The 21,104-nt window shown below is 43.2% G+C and overlaps 1 protein-coding gene across 1 annotated transcript in view; it reads left to right on the forward strand.

Annotated features, from left to right (window-relative positions):
- LOC123749441 (bestrophin-1-like) overlaps positions 1-18,444 on the forward strand; it is a 191,595-nt gene extending 173,151 nt beyond the window's left edge. The window contains exons 7-9 of the mRNA XM_069333618.1: positions 7,291-7,526; positions 17,459-17,692; positions 17,861-18,444. Coding sequence (XP_069189719.1) covers positions 7,291-7,526; positions 17,459-17,692; positions 17,861-17,998 — 608 coding nt within the window. The 3' untranslated portion in view covers positions 17,999-18,444. The remainder of the gene's footprint in view (positions 1-7,290; positions 7,527-17,458; positions 17,693-17,860) is intronic.
- The last annotated feature ends 2,660 nt before the right edge of the window (positions 18,445-21,104 follow it).

Consider the following 21,104-nt stretch of genomic DNA (forward strand, 5'->3'; position numbering starts at 1 on the left):
CTTTTCTGACAGCTTCTTACAGTGTCTGCTGTAGATGACTAGGTTCACTCTGCCGAGTGACACAGTAGTGTGAATTGTACTCTAAATCTTGAATACAGGGGCGTCGTACATTATCTTCGACCTTCGACAACCTGCCAGCTTCCTGTCCGCGTCGAGGCCATTAGTGTTAGTGGCCCTCAGGCCTATTCAGGTAAATCTGCAAGTAATCATCTTTAAGACAACAGGGTGGTGAGCGTGAGCTTAGTACGGCACTTGGATCACAAAGATCTTCCCACATCAATTACGTAAAAGACTTTAGCGTAAGGTCATGAAGCGCTTCACTCATTGGTTGACTTTTCCGTGTGTAACCAATCATATTTAAGCTTGACGAACATATGTCACCTAACGTGATGGTGAAAGTGACGTCAGAGTCCTGTTGAATGCGACATTTTTTCATCATAAAAATTTGCATTTTAATATATCGAAAATAATTGAAACCAATTTATATCGATATTCTGTCATATTCTAGATCAAATATAATGTTCCCTATCAGTTTCATAGGGAGAAAATGTTTCGTAAATGACGTTCAGAAGTAACGACTTATTGTAACGCTGTTTAAATTATGAAGTTAATTATTTTTAACAGGAGATTACCACTACAAGCACCAGTATCCTAGCTGAACACCCCCCCCCCCATTAAACACCAGCTCTATTTAAAATTTGAGCTAGAGAAAGGTATATACAAACACATAAGTGTGTGATTATCAGTTGTTCTATCAATCCCGCAAATGTTCTTAACTCATTTCGATGACCCAGTGTTCACTTTGTGTGAAGTACAAAACTGTCTGAATTCACATATCGATGACAAAAATATTAACTAAAAAGTAATTAACATGTGGAGATTTTGGGAAATATTACTTGCTTGCATTATGACATACTTCGTTTATGGAGATTTATTTTTGTATTATTAGCAATTATAGTAAAAACCCACACTTATGTATTTGTGAAATTTATGTTAGGAACTAGCAGTACCCGGCCACGCGTTGAGAACTAGCAGTACCCGGCCACGCGTTGAGAACTAGCAGTACCCGGCCACGCGTTGCTGTGGCTCAGCAACGCGTGTTTGTTGTTGTGCCACAGCAACCTTTTCTGTCCCCCAGTCCTCCCCTCCATACCCCCCTAACCCGTCTCCTCGGCCTCCCAACCATTCCCGACTCCATCGTCCTCTCGTCCTTCCCCACCATTCCCCACTCCACCATCCCTTCTTCCTTCCCACCATACCCCCACTCCCCTGTCCCTTTGTCCACCTCACCATTCTCCATTCCCTCGTTTCCACCAGCCCAAACTCCCCGGTCCCCTCGTCCTTCCCCACCATTACCCCCTCCCTTGTCCCCTCGTCCTCCCCACCATTTCCTCCCTCCCCCATCCCTATGTCCTCCCCTCCATCCCCCCCACTCCACCGCCCCCTCGTCCTCCCCACCATCTCTCACTTCCGTCCCCTCGTCATCCCCACCATTCCCTAATCCCTCGTCCAATGCCTTCCCAAATGTTGGGATGGACTAATGTTCCCATCAGAAAATTGGGAACAACAAGTGATCTGATGTTCCCATCACTAAAATATAAGAATAATGATTAAAAATTAAATGAAAATATGAAAAATTAAAAGAATAAACTATACTCACGAAATGAATGATATGGTAAACAACACAGCTCAATTCCAATGCAATTCATTCAAATTAATTATATAAAAATGAAAATAAATCAAAATCAATGAAAATTCAGTTTATCAATGCAATCATAAGCATTGAAATGGAACTGTAACATATTTAGTATAGCATGTGTGTTACTCATACATGCAACAGGTGGATGGCGCTGTTTTTTTCAAGAAAAGCATAGTTTTACCTATCACAGGTATGGCATCTATATGTATACTTACGAAATGAGCGGTATGGTAAACAACACAGTTCAATTCCAACACAATATCACACAAAATAATTCAATAAAATATAAAATAAATCAAAATCTATGAAAATTCAATATATCAATGCAGTCAGAAACATTGAAATGGAATTGTAACATATTTTGTATATTGTGTGTTGCTCTTACATGCAACAGATGGCGCTGTTTAAAAACAAACGCATGTTTTTACCTGTCACAGTTGTGGCATCAAAATAGTACGTATATAAAAACACGCACATATTCAAATGGAACGTTGTGTCAAAATTTCAAAGCAATCGGTGAAGAACTTCCAGAGATTACAGCATCTGTTGCTCTTACGTCCTACAGATGGCGTTGTTTTTCGAAAAAAACATGTTTTTCCTGTCACAGGTTAGGCATGTATATAGTAGGTACATAAAAAAAACTCGCCAATTCAAATGGAACGTTGTGTCAAAATTTCAAAGCAATCGGCAAAGAGGTTTCGAAGATTTCCCTCACATGAAAAACACCCAAAAAACACAGCTTTTAAAAAAAAGCGTGTTTGTCCCGTCACAGACATGACATCTATATAGTATGTATATAAAAACGCGCTCGGATGCGAAGGGAACATTGTGAGAAAATTTCAAGGTAATCGGTGAAGTACTTTCGGAGATTAGCGATTTTGAACAAACTAACATTTCCATTTTTTTTATATAGATGTGCTGGCTGGATAACAATACCTAGAGCGAAGACTTAGAGTCGGTATGAATAATGACATCTTGGAAATTATTCTTAATTGTATATTTTATTGCCTCCTTCAAGGCATATAATTCAGTTTGTAATGTTGAGAACCCACTATTCATAGCTTCATGGTTGGTAGTGTAAACTGCTGCCCCAGCAGAACCTTTTTCTTGATCAACAGATCCATCTGTGAAGATGTGAGTGGTTGTCGGTCTTGAGATGGTTTCCATGTGTTGCTCTATGACTGCTTTGAGCCTCAGCGAGTCACAGATTAACTTTTTAACTGGTAATCCTTCAATGAATATCTTTAGACGCTATTCTTCCCATGGAAGAGGCTGCCGAAAGTGTTGATATGGTCTATCTTTTTTGTTTTCAATGGTACATTTCAAGTCCACTTTTTTAGAATCTTGACAAGATTATCCGTCCATGAACTTGTTGTTTATTGAAGGTTACTGTGAAACGATCTGTGTATGCTATCTTTGATTGACAGTCTGGCGGTGGTTCCGACAAATTTTGCTATTATGGTGGCTATTCTTTGTTTGATCCTGTTTTCTAAATTTGGTAAGTTGGTTTCCATTCTTAGATTCTCTCGACGCGTCCAAATAGGTGCTCCCAGCATTGTTCTGAGTGCATCATTTTGAGACACTTCCAGTTTCTCCCATTGGTTATCACTGAAGAATGTAAGAACAGGAGCAGCATAATCAATGAGTGACCTAAGTGCTTGAACGTAGTACATTTTGAGGTACTGGAAGAGTTGCACCATCTCTAAGACTTGTCAGGGAGCGCAAATCTGAGTTTCAGGTTTTACAACGTTGCCGAAGATATTCAATTTCTTGAGTTAATTTCAACTGGCTGTCTATTATGACTCCAAGATATTGAAAAGAGGTAACCCACTCAATTTCGTGTCCTTGTATTGTGAGTCTGATGTCTTGAGTTCTCATTTTAGCGGCCATTGCTTTGGTTTTATTGCTGTTTATTTTATTGCTGAACTGCTATGCATTCAGCTTCCCTGTAGATGATGTCTAGGCATTTTTGTGCATGGTTCAAGGCGCCTTTGCCATTAATGATGATCACAAAGTCGTCTGCATAGTTAAGCAGTTTGGTTTTTTGTAATTTGAGCTTCATGAATTGTTCGATGAGACAGTTGAAGAGGAAGGGGGCTTCGTATTCCTCCCTGCAGAGTCCCATTTTCCAGCCTCTTTGAGGAGGATGCTTTTTCCTTGGAATTTGACTTTAGTTTCTCGGTTAAGCAGGCTTCCTTTGGCAAAAACAAGAGCGTGTCCTTTGATTTCCTTATCCACCAGGCAGCACAGTGTAGCTGGAGCATTTGGTAGGTCGAAGGCTTTTTCCAGGTCTAGAAAAATAAGGATTCTTGGTTTGTCGTTGATTTGATCCTGGAGTGAGGTAAGGCATTCCGTGGTTCCAACACCTTTTCTGTAAGCAAACATATTTTTTGATGCAGTGGATTGGCTTTCCAGTCAATTCGATTAAGAGTCATTCTTTCCGCAGTCAGACAGCTTGATAATGAAATGGGTCTTGGATTTCCTTGGTCTTTGGGTTTGGAATGTGAAATATAATTTCACTAATCCAAGAGAGTGGTCGAGTTCTTGTCACCCGTACTCTGTTGATGAGATACAAGAAGGCTTTGTCACCCTTTTCTCCAAGCTTGGCCAGCATGTTGTAAATGATTTTGTTATCACCTGGAGCTGTGGTTTTTGCAGCTCATCTGAGTTTTTTTCAGATTCAAAGGTTGGTTTAGTTCATCAGGTACGGTTAAAGCATCGTCTAATTTCTCCATCTTGCTGCTTGAAGTCTTTTTTGGTGAGTCAGAGTTGCTTGAGGAAGTTGAGTTGAACAAGCTCTTGAAGCAAAGAGATTTGCTAATCATACTGCTTCTTGCTCTGGATGAACATGATGGGGGTGGAACAGTAGGCGATTTTCCTTTGGCCCTGTTGATCTGTCTCCAGATGTCGCCCAAGGATGTATGCTGATTTAGCCTGGCACCACTCGAGCCATTTTTTCTTGTCTGATTTTTGCTGTTTCTTCATACACATGACCTCGGACAGCTCTAAGAAGTCCTAGATTAGCTTCAGTTCTATCTCTTCTGAAATTTTTTCTCGCACAATTTCGTCTGTTATGTAGTTCTTTGATCCTATTACAGTAAGACCAATGGTCCTTATGTTGTTGGGAAATTGTTTTCCTTTTGGGGATAGCGTGATTTGCTGCTCTATGTTTTGTATTTACTAAACCTTTTTTTCATTTCTTCGGTGCTGTCAGGAGGAGTGTAGGTTTGGTACCATGTAACGAAAGATTCCTGAAACTTTGGCCAATCTGTTTTAATATAATTCCATGCAGGCTCGGTAACTGGAGGTTTGGGAGGTTGTGCTATATTAATAACTGTTTTTGTACCAAAGTGGTCACTAGTCAGTACATGGTCAACTGACCAATAACACAACTCATAAATAATGGTGGACACGAATGTGAGGCCCAGCTTCCCCCACCAATGTGGGTTGGTTCTGTAATTTAAAAGATTACAGAGAGATCCATATCGTGTTATCTATGGCTCCTGTATACATTGAAGATGAACAGCATTGAGTTCCTCATAGTGAGATTAACTCCCATAATTTCGACGTTTTCACCACAGTCAGGCAGGTCTGTGATTGCCGTGGCATTGATTTGATTTCTTACTAGTACTTGAGTGCCTCTATTGCCACCCTGAGCAATTGAGCAACGGAGACCTTGATATTTTGGGATATTGATACTTCTTTCAGTCCTGGTAAGTGTTTCTTGAAGTAAAACAATATCAATGTTGTCCTTGAGAAGCATTGCTCTGAGTGTTTGTGCCTTGTTTATTAATCTTTGGATATTCCATTGCATAATCTTCAGATTGCCCATTGTTCTGTTAGAGTTGGATCCATTGAGTCCATGGTGGTTTCTAATATGCTGATTTCCCCGACGGCTTGTGTTTTCTTGGTTGGAGTGGAGACTGCCATTGGGTGCTGCAACAATTCAGTTTCGTCACCTTCAACTTCTACTTCGTGAACCTTTTCAGGTAGAGCTTGTAGAAGTGTGGAAAAAATAAGTTCAGTAGTTTGTTTTATGAACTCTGTTAACATTTCCTTCTTAGATCGAGGATTGGTCTTCAGCATCTTGCTGAAGGTATCTGTCAGGGAGGCAATAATAATTGGAACAGTAGTCACTTGATATGCATTTGGCTGCCTTTCTTTTTTCTTGGTAGGTGAGGAGGTTCTGGGTTGGGTCGTGGTGCCTTTGTTACATCCAGCTACTGGGGCATTTGATGATGTAGGGATCATCATTCGTGCTTTTGAATGTTTTGGAGGCAATAGCAGGTGTATTCATTTTGCTGCCCTGATCTGTTCGGTTGTTGTTGCCTTGTGGAGTAGTGATTTGTATTCTCCAGTTATTTAAGATCGTGTTCTAGTTTAGACTGGAATGTATTACTTCTTTAATTTGTTGTTGATTTATATCTTCATTCATTCGGACTTGCCGAAAAGTGTTCCACTGACTTTTAACTGAGGGTCTGGTAGATTGTGGTCTAGGAGTTGTGGCTTTGGGTTGCTGGGTAGATTTGAAGGCTTGTATTCTTTTTATCCTTTCTGGACAACGTTGGTTCCAGGCGTGATGTGAAGCCCCGCAGTTTGGACATTTTGCGTTTGTTGGTTTGCCTTCTTTATGCAGATTTTTGCATATGTCAGAATTGTGAAGCTGCTGCATGCTCCACATCATTCCGGGCCTCTACAGCCGTCTTTATGATGGCCGAAGTGCTGACATCTGTAACAGCGCATGGAGCCCATGGATATATGGGCTCATGCCCATATATCCATAGGCTCTGGATATAGCCTTAGCCTGAATTGTCTATAGATCTCTACATTCAGAGTGTTGATGCGAGGTCCTTTTTGTTGATACTAGCACCTGTCTTGTTTCTACATTGTCATGCTTACACCTTTCCGCTGTTGTGACATTAGAGGATTCTAAGAGCATGTTTGCATCGACTTCAATCGAGAAATGTTGTACTATCATCTTGGTGACTTTTTCCTCTGGTTTTAGTTTAACTGGGTCTTCCGTTTTCCTGCCTCTAATGTCAGGTTTGGCTTTGATATCTGATCCCAGGTGATCGTTTTCCAGTGCCGCAATGTAGGCATAAGTTGAACCATCTACTGACTTTTTGGTTTTGAAGATGATTCTTGGCATTGGTTTGGGGGCAGGTCTTGGGGTCTGGCTGGCTTCTAAATTGATTTCTTCGGGCGTTTCTTCTGTTCTTTTTCGTTTATTTGACTCATGGTTTCCTACAATTTGTCGAGGTGGATCATTGTGAGTGGGCGTGATCCTCTGGTTCATTGTTCCTATCATCTTCAGCCATTTTCCTTGCTCTTGTCACGAGATTACTGTGTCCAGAGCTCAATAATTTCAGAAAGATGGTGAAGAGAGAGTCATTTCATTTGTACTGTATTGTATATTTGTCATTTGTAAATTCCTTACATAAATTTCACAAATAGAGAAGTGTATGTTTTTATTCTATGTTATTATGCCTGTGAAAAGATATTACCATTACTACTTAGCAATTATGACAATATTATTACTATATTGTTATTTCTTAGTTTAATATTCTCAATTAAATTGTTAATATCACCAGGTTACTTGACGGATAGTGAGCAGGAGATCCTGGAGGCTGCAGAGAGCATGACTGGCCTGCACATAGCTTGGGCGCCGGTGATGTGGGCGTGTAAGATGGTGGACCTCGCCAGGAGAGAGGGGCGCCTCAGTGTCGCGGGTCAGAGGGCCATCACCAATGAAATCCTGGCTGTGAGGGGCAAGTGTGGGGGACTTTTAGGTTGGAACGACTACAATGTTCCCCTCGTCTACACTCAGGTCAGCATAGAACAATTGTGTTCTGATAGGTTGGAAGAGGCTACATATATTATAATTGTCAGAGATCCTTCAACAATAGTTACAAGCTGGAGAATTGTTTATTCAAAAAGGATATGGGGAAGCACTGATTTGCTAACATGGTGGTTGGGGGTGGGGTGGGAGATACTATACCTTGCGATTACCTGGCGGTTATTCCAGGGGTCAAGGTCCCCGCGCCCCGGTCTCTGACCAGGCCTCCAGGGATTGACTAGTTGAATACGATGGCTGCCAACTTAGAGACAAATGGTAAAGCTTTCTATCAAAACTGGCTTAATAAATACATGGGGAAAAAAGAGGATGGATTTACATGGGAACACAAACGCTCACTGCAGTAACTCCTCCTTATTATGCTCCTATGCTCGGTTATAACACTGGTTGTTGTTAATCTACCATACACAAATATTACACCTTTCCTCACAAAAATATTATACCTTATAATTATAGTTGTAATGACTTGGTGCTTTCCCCTGAGAGTTACCTTCCATTACTTAAAATTATTACATAGTATCTTTAATTTTAAAGTTCACTCACATGAAAGATTCTAAAACAAACTTGTGAAGAAAGTTGGTGACAACGGAGTTAATAATAAAGCTGTCGGGTTAGACACCAGGGGTGACAAGCCAGGCAGAAGTCAAAGTAGACATTATATTCGTAATATGTCAAGATCCAGACAATAATGATCAGTCATAATATCCTTGTTGCAGTAGATGACACATTTATGGGAAGAATTCTAACACAAGTTGAATCGTAGATTAACGGGAGACTGTGCAATAACAATGGGAGACCTGGATGACTGTGGGAGTTTATTGGGAGACTTCAATGTCTGTGGAAGTTTACTGGGAGACTTCAATGTCTGTGGGAGATTATCCAAAATATACAGTTCCAACATACATTTACCATGAAATCACGATCGTATTCCATTTTTTTTCTAGTCTCTACATATAGATTTATATTACTGTACACATATTTACATTTATGTAAATTTACACATATGTAAATATATGTACAAAACACAATCCCAAATAAAAAAATGTTCCAAAATTTTTCTCCCCTTTAAAATTACTTTCAAATTCTTTTAATATGTATAATTTTGTCTTAAAATCATACTCTCTTCCAATCGCTATATTACATATCTACTCAAATATCATCTAAAATTTACACGCCCGACATATTAATGGATCAAGCAATCACAACTGTATCCCTCTATTATTAAGTTTTATAAATGAATATATTAAAAATATACCATTTCATAATTCCTTCTCAGTTTTACCTGGGGGATTTTCTGTCATATAGGAGTAGTCTAATGCTTTCAATTATCTCACAACCACTCACTCTATGAAGCAACGATTCCACCCTAGTGCTGCTGTGCTAATCAAAGTTCTGGGAGGTAATTGTTTATATTTTAATGCTTGTGCGCCACTTATAACATATTACCTTATCATCTTAATATTTCTGGGATTGCAGATGATTGTATAACAAAAATCACAACAGCTGTAGCGGAGTTTGCAGTGTTTCAGACCTAGTGCTCGGGTATATCCAAGGAGAGAGCAGGTAGGGACTCTTAGTGAACGGTTGTAGATTGTTAGTGATCGACAATAGATTCTTAGTGAATGGCTGTATACTCTTAGTATGTGGATATCGACTTGAGAATGGTCCTGGACGGACCGAAACGTCGTCGTCCCTTTACCTTCTAGTGTGTGGTCTGGTCAACTTGCTTTAGCTACGTTATTGTGACTCATCGCCTGCTCTTAGTATGTGGTTGTAGACTCTTTGTGAATGGTTGTAGATTGATACTGAACGGCTGTAGATTGTTAGTAAACGGCTGTAGACTCTTAGTGAATGGTTGTAGATAAATAATGAACGGTTGTAGACTCGCAGTGGTATTTGTAACAACCAGATAAAAACACTGCTATTCAATCTGTGTATGTGTAATCTCCTTCATATCACTGAGATTAGGTGTGACGCAAGATAAAATTTCCGACGTAAATTTAAAAACGGTATAATTACACAAATAAGAAATTGGTGATTGTAACATATTTCGGAAGCTTACCTGACACTTCCTACTATTATTAGGATTAAATAAATAATATATAACCCCCTCGACCATTGCACTGAATTGAGTCTATTTCTGTGAGATAGATACCATGTGCTGATGAAGAGTCACAATAACGTGGCTGAAGACATGATGACCAAACCAAACATCAGAAGATGGAGAAACGACGATGCTTCGGTCCATCCTGGACCCTTATCTCTCGCAGACAACTTGATAATGGCCCAAGACGGACCAAAACGTCGTTGTTTCTCCATCTTCTGATATGTGCTTTGGTCTTCATAGATACCATGTGTTCCGTAATCATACCGGACTGAACTATACCAAAGGCCAATGATAAATTTGTAACAAAGATTTATTATATAATAATAATTATTTAATGTAGTCACATTAACGTGATGTATCAATGATAAATCAGTCAAAGGCGGGGCTTGGGAGTATCAAGTGTACAGGTTCGAGTCCTGGTGACTCCTACTGGTTTTCTCAATATTTATTTATTCCAATTGGGTGTCTGAGCTTGATAAGTACAGTTGGACTGGGTAGACCTATTACAAGGGACATAGGAATGACTAGGGAACAATTATATGCGTCTATATCCCATTTTTCGGAAAACTTGGCTACATAATAACTTTAGATAACAATTCTACCAAAGTTTCTACAATTCTTCACGTTGGTTGGGCTACCGTAAGTAATACAGTTATATAGTGAAGTATGTTTATTTTAAACACAAAATAAATACAAAGTTATGCCCACTTTACTAGACCAAGTTTTTGTCAAGTGGGCACAATATCTAAGACTGGCGTTGATTCGACGTTGAATTCAACTTCAAATTAACATTGATGGTGTTGACTTGGCGTTGCTTTTGGATATTGTGCCCACTGGGTAGGGACTTTAAAAAGATATCATCACGCATGAAAGAGTCGGCGGAGATGTTACTGAGCTGAGCTGAGAAATGACGTGAATGAGGCGGATCCGCCGATTAAACTTGCTATTCGCGGGTAAATTGTAGTTACTAAGTTTTTCCTCATTCATGTTTCGAATGTTATGGGTAAACTAGCTTGCTGCGAGAACATTTCCGAGAGTTCTACAAGGACCTAATCCACATCTCACCTCGTCGGGGACAGCAATTTTCTTAATAGGTTGCTTGTAAATAATGTTTTTGTTCTCATATCTGCTTTATTGCATCAAATTATCATATGATTTTCTGGAGCCCTGAAAGGCAAGGTGATATATAACAATATTTGTTAAGCCCAAAAAACAATAATTAGCTTTATCGTTCAATCAGAGTGTAGACAAAGCCTCTCCTCACGAATCAGACATTTATAAATGGACGAGATTAATAGTGTCTGCCCAAGAAGATAGATATCCACAATATACTATCTTGAGGCTAACCTTGGCTCATATCTCCGAGACTGCTTTTTCTTGAGATGATTTCGGGGCTTAGTGTCCCCGCGGCCCGGTCCTCGACCAGGTCTCCACCCCCCAGGAAGCAGCCCGTGACAGCTCACTAACTCCCAGGTACCTATTTACTGTTAGGTAACAGGTGCACCAGGGTGAAAAAAACTCTGCCTATTGATTCTCGCCGGCGCCCGTGATCGAACCCGGGACCACAGGATCACGCGTCCAGTGTTCTGTCCGCTCAGCCGCCGGCTCCCTGAGCTGCTTTACTGATATAATGATGTCACCTTTCAAAATATCTACCGTAATTCAAAGGCAATTAACCCAAATATGCTTTACATTACTAAGTGTCCGCATCAGTGAGAAACAGTCGTTGTAGGAGATGTTCTTTGTTTAGACGCTGGCGTAGATATACTAGTGAGAATATACACTAGTAACACCATTAACGTATTATGGCTAATGGAATTTCTATGAATACTTTCAGTTGTGGTTAATAAGATACCTCTGCGTGCCTCTGACGCCTTAAAACCAGCTGCTCCGGGTAGATGGGACTCGATAGCCTGGGAAGGCAGCCCATCAAGGGGAAGGAAAACCTTGATTTTAAACCTCCGCTGCCTTGCGGCCATACCCTTTTTTTGGGAAAGACTTCAGGAGTCAACCTCGAGGAAAAATCTGGAGTTGGAGCCCCTAAGGTAGTTCGTTGTTGACGTCGACCTCGTTCTGGCAGCTCCTGCGACGTTGCTGGAACCATGTGTATTGGCATTTGCCTCTCTAATGGAGAATTTTAGCAACGTGGAGACGGAGGACCTGCTGCATGGGTAACAGCTTCTCCTCCATATCTACCTACCAAGGCTTTGCGCCCTGGAGAGGACACTCCAGCTTCGCCTCACAGCGTCGAACCAACACGGAAAGCAACAGTCTACCGGCTTTAAGTCTTCTGCTCGATTGGCGAAGAGTGTGACGCCAGGGGTTGCTTCTGACGGTGGTAGGGGTCATCGCGCCCCACTGGGCAGCTACCGCCCGCCTCAAGCTGGGCAAACCCCAGCCAATAAGGTGTTGCCTCGCCACGGTCCGTTAACCTCACTGGGTGCGTGGGATTTAGGTTGAAAACCGACAAGCGGCCCGACAACTTTGCACCAAGCAATACCAAACCAAAGAAGAAAATATCAACTGCCCTAAAGCTGGGCACATGGAACGTCAGGACATTGACACCAAGTTTCTCTGACGACCTGCAAGAAATCAATGACGCCCGAAAAACAGCAATCATCGATAGGGAGCTGAGCAAGCTGCAGATGGATATTGTTGCTCTCCAAGAGACCAGGCTCCCTGGATCAGGATCTGTGAGAGAGAGGACCTTCTCTTTTCTCTGGCAAAGAAAACCTCCAGATGAGACCAGAGAACATGGTGTGGGATTTCCCGTCAGGAATGCACTGTTGGGACACATTATGCCACCGATGGGGGAAACCAAACGAATTCTGTCTCTGCAACTGCACTCCCAAACAGGACTAGTCAATGTAATTAGTGCATATGCACCAACCCTGACTTCTCCAGCAGAGGCAAAGGTAAAATTCTACGATGACCTCAACAGAGTCATTGCGAGAATCCCTGTAAAGGAGCCACTGTTTATCCTCGGCGACTTCAACGCCAGAGTGGGTGCCGAACACAACATTTGGCCCACTTTTCTGAGTCAATTCGGCATACGGAGGATGAATGAGAACGGGCAACGTCTGCTAGAACTCTGCTGGCTTCATGGTCTCTGTGTCACCAACACGTTCTTCGGCACAAAGCCTCAACACCGAGTATCTTGGAGACACCCCAGATTCAAGCACTGGCACCAGCTTGACCTGATTCTTACCAAGCGTGCAAGTCTACCCAGCGTCAAGATTACGCGTAGCTACCAGAGTGCTGTCTGTGACACCGACCACTCCCTGGTATGTAGCAGGGTCAAGATGCAACCAAAGAAGATTCATCATTCCAAAAAAGGCGGGCAGACCTCGCATCGACACCACCAAGACCCGCAACCAGGACAAGGTGGAAGATTTTGCACGCATGCTCGAGGAAGCTCTCCCTGGCCCAGCTGGGGAAACTGCCTGTAAAAGATGGGAGCACTTCAGCGACGCTGTGTTCAACGCTGCCATTTCCACCTTTGACAAGAAGACCAGCAGGTCGGCAGACTGGTTCGAGGTTCACTCGGAAGAGATGACACCTGTCATCGAAGAGAAGAGAAACGCCTTAGCAGCCTACAAAGCCTGCCCAAGTCAGCGCAACCTACAGATCCTTCGGGCCGTCCGCTGCAAAGTGCAGCAGAGCGCCAGGCGATGTGCCAACAACTATTGGCTCCAGCTCTGCTCCCAGATAAAGACTGCAGCGGATACAGGCATTGTAAGGGGAATGTATGACGGCATCAAGCAGGCCCTCGGCCCAATCCAGAGGAAGACCGCTCCTCTGAAATCTGCCACTGGCGAGGTGATTCAGGACCAGACACTGCAGCTGAAGCGCTGGGTCGAGCACTACTCTGAGCTATACGCCAGGGACAATGTGGTCACCGAAGACGCCCTGAGCGCCATTGAGTGTCTGCCTGTGTTAATGGAGCTCAACAGCGAACCGACCCTCGAAGAACTCAGCGATGCCCTAGACTCCCTTGCTTCTGGTAAAGCTCCTGGCAAAGATGGCATTCCTGCTGAGACCTTGAAGTGCTGCAGAGGTAGCCTGCTCATGGAGCTGCATGAAATTCTCTGCCTCTGCTGGGAAGAAGGAGAGGTGCCACAGGACATGCGGGATGCCAACATCGTCACGCTGTATAAGAATAAAGGTCACAGTCGTGACTGCCACAACTACCGTGGAATCTCCCTCCTCAGTATTGTCGGAAAGCTGTTTGCTCGAGTCGCATTGAATAGGCTCTAAGTACTTGCAGAGAGAGTCTATCCAGAATCACAATGCGGATTCAGAGCTGACAGGTCCACCATCGACATGGTCTTTTCCCTCAGACAACTGCAGGAGAAATGCAGGGAACAGAAGCAGCCACTCTTCGTAGCCTTCATAGATCTGACGAAGGCCTTCGACCTCGTCAGCAGGGATGGCCTGTTCAAGATCCTCCCCAAGGTCGGATGCCCACCCAGGCTCCTCAACATCATCAGATCTTTCCATGAGAACATAAAGGGCACCGTGGTCTTTGATGGCCTAACATCACACGACTTTAACATCCGAAGTGGAGTAAAGCAGGGCTGCGTACTGGCTCCAACCCTATTCGGGATTTTCTTCGCAGTTATGCTGCGGCACGCCTTCAGATCTGTCACAGAATGCATTTACCTCCGGACCAGGTCGGATGGAAAGCCCTTTAACCTCGCCAGGCTGAGAGCCAAGACGAAGGTTCGGCTGAGGTGTCTGCGCGACTTCCTTTTTGCCGACGACGCAGCAGTCACTGCCAACTCAGCCGAAGACCTCCAACGGCTCATGACCCGCTTCAGCGAGGCCTCTCAGGCTTCCGGACTCACCATCAGCCTGAAGAAAACACAAGTCATGGGACAAAGAGTGGACCCCCCACATGACATCGGCATCTCCGATTCCGTGTACCTGGGCTCCACAATCTCTGACTCCCTCTCTCTCTTGAAACGGAGCTAAACAAACGCATCGGTAAGGCATCTACTACCATGTCCAGACTGACAAAGAGAGTGTGGGCCAACAATAGGCTGACTAAGTATACTAAGATTCAGGTTTACAGAGCCTGTGTCCTGAGCACTCTTCTTTATGGCAGTGAGTCTTGGACACTCTGCGCCCGTCAGGAAAGACAGCTGAATGCCTACCACATGCGATGCCTTCGACACATCTTGGACATCACCTGGCAAGACAAGGTGACAAACAGCAACGTCTTGGGGAGAGCAAGAATCACCAGCATGTACACAATGCTGAAACAGAGACGAATACGCTGGCTCGGACACGTTGTGCGAATGGGCGACGGCAGGATCCCCAAGGATCTCCTGTACGGAGAGCTGATGCAGGGAAAGCGTCCAACAGGCAAGCCCCAGCTACGGAACAAAGACGAGTGCAAGAGGGACCTTAAATCCATGGACGTCGATCTTGCTATATGGGAGACACTGGCTGCAGACCGTTCAGTCTGGAGGCAGTCTGTTCAAAGAGGTCTCTCCAAGTTCGAGGAGTCACTTGCCAAGGAATCGGAGGCAAAGAGACAGAGAAGGAAAGCCGGTAGCCAGGAAGACAGACCAAAATCGGACTTCGTTTGTGCTCGGTATGGGATGAACTGCCACTCTCGGATTGGCCTCATCAGTCACACCAGACGCTGCAACAGGATTGACAACCAGGGCGCAACTCCATAGTCTCCCGAGACTGAAGGATGCCTACTATGGTTAATAAGATATTCTTGTTGATAGTTCACCAGAGATACTAGCAACAGTACGCCAATAATACAAGGAATTGTTCATCAGTAATACTATTAACAGTACACCTGTGCTTCTAGTGTTTGTTCACGTGTAAGTGACTTGGAGGATCAGAGTGTTTGTTCATAATAATTATGAACAAAATCCTTTATTTACGTTTTGTATTATTTACCTTTTTTCTGTTAGTTACTATTAGTTCTTAAAAGTAAATAATAGTAACTAATATTACATAAATATAAATATTTATTGTTATTTATTATTGGTGTGTGTTCAGAGTAAATAGCTTCCCGCACTGATTATATATTGATTGAAATTGTAATTTAGAATTCTTTGTGGTGTGGGTCATATACTTCACGCAATGCTGCTATTATTTTACTAAATTGGAACGTTAAAGTGGGGTTAATCACTCCTTCCCTGTTATTAATATCCCAGAGAAGATATTATGCCGAGCAGCTCAGCGTAATGCACATTTTACAGTCTTGGGTGGATCTCTGTTGCATGCTAACAGCCCCAGTCAAAGGTGTAGCAGTTGTGTGGCATTTTAGCAGCCCCAGTCAAAGGTGTAGGAGATGTGTTGCATGCTAGCAGCCCCAGTCAAGGGTGTAGGAGTTGCGTTGCCTGCTAACAATCCCAGTCAAGGGTGTAGAAGTTGTGTTGCATGCTAACAATCCCAGTCAAGGGTGTAGGAGTTGTGTTGCATGCTAGCAGCCCCAGTCAAGGGTGTAGGAGTTGTGTTGCCGGCTAACAATCCCAGTCAAGGGTGTAGGAGTTGTGTTGCATGCTAGCAGCCCCAGTCAAGGGTGTAGGAGTTGCGTTGCCGGCTAACAATCCCAGTCAAGGGTGTAGGAGTTGCGTTGCCGGCTAACAATCCCAGTCAAGGGTGTAGGAGTTGTGTTGCATGCTAGCAGCCCCAGTCAAGGGTGTAGGAGTTGCGTTGCCGGCTAACAGCCCCAGTCAAGGGTGTAGGAGTTGTGTTGCATGCTAACAGCCCCAGTCAAGGGTGTAGGAGTTGTGTTGCATGCTAGCAGCCCCAGTCAAGGGTGTAGGAGTTGCGTTGCCGGCTAACAATCCCAGTCAAGGGTGTATTAGTTGTTGCATGCTAGCAGCCCCAGTCAAGGGTGTATTAGTTGTGTTGCATGCTAGCAGCCCCCGTCAAAGCTGGTAGAGCTGTTGACCTGGATATCATGCAGAGAATATTCATTGAGCAAATCCATTCAATACATCTAAAATAATTGTGACTTAAAAATTTCTCAAATTTTAAATTCCAAGCAGTAACTTTACTGCTTGGAACGCAGGTGAGAGAGATACATAATAATTTACGGCTGGAAAATATTAGAGGAACTGGTTTCAAATCTGTACACAGAAATAGTTCCTTACGAAATCCGAAGGCATGGCATAATGTATAAAATATTCCCTTTAGGGAGTGATGGTAGATGGGTACGCTAAGAGACAATTCTACTAACATTAGGGCCTAAGACTTTTCTCAACATTCTCCTTTTAAACATAAATTGTGTTATTAGCTCACCCCTTTCGCCTTACAAAAAAAATGACAAATACTTCGAAAAGGCACCTGATCTACTGGGCGGCGTTTTCTCTCATTGTTGTGGTTTCCCGGCCCAAGGAGGAGTGATAAACACTGATGTTAACTTTATGTTAAACACCATGGAGGCCAAGGATTGCCTTATAGGACCAATACGTTTCTCAGTCAGGTGTGTGGGAATAAATAAATAGAGAATTACTTAGCAAAGTTAAGGTAGATTTCAGGCATTGAAATCTCTTCTTAGAAATAAGCGCCAGAGAGACCGAGGAAATTCAGTTTTTAGGCAGCAAGAGACCCTCGTTCTATAATCCCATCTGCCCAACCCACCTTCTAATTAATACGTCTCATTTTTGACGTTGTGGTCCCCAACGTACAAAGTTCTATGGAAAGAAATCTGTTTCTTTTCGACTTCTTGAAAAACTTATAACTATAATAGAGAGAGCATGTACATATACACCTTTACAACAAGTGTATATATACCTCCTTGTTGCAAAATACTTCACTGTTGCAGGTGGTGATCATAGCGATGTATTCCTTCTACTTCTTCGCGGTGCTGGGCGAGCAGATCCTGAGCCCCGAGCTGGGATATATCGGTCATACCATTGACGTCTGTATCCCGGTCTTTGCCTTTCTCCAGCTCCTGTTCTATATCGGCTGGATTAAAGTAGCCGAAGCGCTCCTTAATCCGTTCGGGGCAGATGATCATGACTTCGAACTGGTGCAACTGTTGAAGAGGCACATTGAGGTACGTTACAGGAAAGCATCACCAATCCACCTTCTTCTATGTGGTAATGTGCTATTAATCATCAGTGATGTATGCATGAGGGGCAGTTGGTTAATGAGGGATAACATATTGTTTCGTGGGGTGAATGATGTGACGTTGGTCATCAATACTCTTGTTTGGCTGTTGCAGATGTCCCGCTTGCTGTCAGAGCCGTGCCCGAGCCAGCTCCCGGAGACCGTGCGAGATTGTGAAACAACCCATCCGGCCAACTTTGTTAACTACGCAGATATTGATGAAACTCGGTCCGGAAACTCCGATGATTTGTAACTCTAGTGTAGAGCCTCGGTACCAGGGGCGGTAACTCTAGCACGGAGCCTCAGTCGCTGTGGCAGAAACTATAGTTTAGAGCTTCTGGCCCAAATGTAGGACTCTGGGATGGAGCCTCAGTCTTAGTGGTAGCTGTTTTGTGTTATAGAGACTACTAGGTGGAATACCTCGGGTGCCAGGATCATCCTTGGCACCCCTGCTCTGTCTGTGTCTGTGTGTTATTCCGTATGTCTTCCTGTTTCTGTCTGCCTCTGTATGTCTGTTTGACTGTCTTTATCTCTCTGTCTGCCTCTGTCTGTCTGTCTGTCTGTCTGTCTGTCTGTCTGTCTGTCTGTCTGTCTGTCTGTCTGTCTGTCTGTCTGTCTGTCTGTCTGTCTGTCTGTCTGTCTCTGTCTCTGTCTCTGTCTCTCTCTCTCTCTCTCTCTCTCTCTCTCTCTCTCTCTCTCTCTCTCTCTCTCTCTCTCTCTCTCTCTCTCTCTCTCTCTCTCTCTCTCTCTCTCTCTCTCTCTCTCTCTCTCTCTCTCTCTCTCTCTCTCTCTCCCTCCCTCCCTCCCTCCCTCTCTCTCTCTCTCTCTCTCTCTCTCTCTCTCTCTCTCTCTCTCTCTCTCTCTCTCTCTCTCTCTCTCTCTCTCTCTCTCTCTCTCTCTCTCTCTCTCTCTCTCTCTCTCTCTCTCTCTCTCTCTCTCTCTCTCTCTCTCTCTCTCTCCCTCCCTCCCTCCCTCCCTCTCTCTCTCTCTCTCTCTCTCTCTCTCTCTCCCTCCCTCCCTCCCTCCCTCTCTCTCTCTCTCTCTCTCTCTCTCTCTCTCTCTCTCTCTCTCTCTCTCTCTCTCTCTCTCTCTCTCTCTCTCTCTCTCTCTCTCTCTCTCTCTCTCTCTCTCTCTCTCTCTCTCTCTCTCTCTCTCTCTCTCTCTCTCTCTCTCTCTCTCACGTTCTCTTTACCTCTATACCTTCTCTCCCTCCCGATGTCTATACCTCCCGTTCTCAACCTGTCTCCCTTCTCTTTCCCTCTCGTTCTCTCTCTGTCCGGTAGTCTATCCTTTCTTCCCTCCCTCCCTCTCTATGCCTCTTCCTCCCGTTCTCTCTGGCCAAAACGTGCTCGAGTAACGTTGACTCAACGTTTTCGACGTAGATTCCTCATCGATAACAGCTGGATAATATAATAATAACACTCTGGACATTCAACCCCTCTTTTCAGTTTCATACTCGTCGTTGGGATTCTGAACAGGAGTTGATCCCTCTTCAGGAGGTTCATGGTGGTCGACCCTAACGTCCTTATGGCTCTTACTATACAAACACTGTTAACAATGACCTCCAGCTTTTGACAGACAGACGCAAACACACATTCTCTCTTAAAGATGAGTAATATCCGTACTTGGTGATTTCACTGTCTATTGCAGCAATAATTATCCATTACATTAAGTCCATATCCTTTCTCCATAACATTTTGATCGTGTTTTTATACTTTTATAGAACTTTGAAATATTTGAAGATACTGCCACAGTTACCAGTTCACAAATAAGTGTTATAGTTGTTCTTCTCTACGTTCTCGTACCTTTGGCTTTTAAAGATACATGTTTTCGTCTTCCTTGCGAAACTGCAATCTAGAATTCAGGCCAGCTTAAAGTGGAAGGAAATAGGACATAGTAGACAAAAGGTATATGTACCGAGAGGAACACCATTGAGGTACATCATGCTTTTCTGTGTAAACTCTCACACTGAGAGTTTACCGGACTATGCTCTGGACCAAAGTAGCCATGCTAGTTGGTCGGTATAAGGACTTGTGGTTACCTTATGCTAGTTGGTCAGTGTAAACACATGTATTTGCCTAAATAACCCTCCAGAGACTAACAGGACCTTGGACCCAAATCTAAGCCAAATCCAGCAGGCCAACAAAAAAAAGATTAACATGTAAATATGGTTAAAAATAAATGAAAACACCATATTGTGAACATTATTTTTTATTACACCCTAACAACAATATTTCTGTCGTGTTGAGGTAAATGTGAGTTAACTGGGGAACCACACCACGGCTTTAAAGATTATGGAGACAATATATTACAACGCAGACATATTATGTTGCTATCACTATATTGTCCCCTCCTTATTTTTACGTCTGTAAAACGGTTACCTCTTGTGTTATAAATAATTGAAAATGCTGTTATCATCCTCTTCTGTTGCAAGGCTTTCAGATAGGTTATTACCGTCCTTCGTTATGTGATGGTATTGTAGATCCATCCATGCTTCAGCAGCACTCTCTCATGAATATCCAAATGTCAATTATGATAATAATTCTATAATTAGCACTGCCACTAATGAAAACATTGCACACCATATCATCAGATGTGTAGACGACACACAGTTCTATGGTAAAGTCGGAAGCGGGAATGATATTGAAGCCTTGCAAATTGTCAGAAGATTTGTAAATGTTTTTCAATATTGAAATGCAAGACTTTGCATGTTGGGCATAACATTATTTTTGAGATTTTTTTTTTGAGATATATACAAGAGTTGTTACATTCTTGTACAGCCACTAGTACGCGTAGCGTTTCGGGCAAGTCCTTAATCCTATGGTCCCTGGAATACGATCCCCTGCCGCGAAGAATCGTTTTTTCATCCAAGTACACATTATACTGTTGCGTTAAACAGAGGCTACAGTTAAGGAATTGCGCCCAGTAAATCCTCCCCGGCCAGGATACGAACCCATGACATAGCGCTCGCGGAACGCCAGGCGAGTGTCTTACCACTACACCACGGAGACTGCCAAATAACTATCACAACAACATCATGATCATGAAGCTTATTGGTGAAGAAAGAATCGTAGAAGTTATGATCCGTCAGCCAATGAATGGTTCCTCAACGAGCAGGGGTTAGGGTAAACAAATTGCTAACCAAACCATGGAATAACGCGCCTTTGATTTTAAGGAAGAGAAAGTGGTAATTTAACTCGATTGATCTCTGGAGCGCCTCGATCAACACTACGGTATGCTACCATAGAGATATCACTATAACAAATAAAAGCCATATCTACTTTGGAGAAACTTAATAGTAGAACAACAAAAATCCACCCCAGAACTAAGCCTACTAAGTATTACCAGCACTATTAACT

The sequence above is a fragment of the Procambarus clarkii genome, chromosome 30 (genome assembly GCF_040958095.1).
Source record: "Procambarus clarkii isolate CNS0578487 chromosome 30, FALCON_Pclarkii_2.0, whole genome shotgun sequence".
Taxonomy (NCBI): Eukaryota; Metazoa; Arthropoda; class Malacostraca; order Decapoda; family Cambaridae; genus Procambarus; species Procambarus clarkii.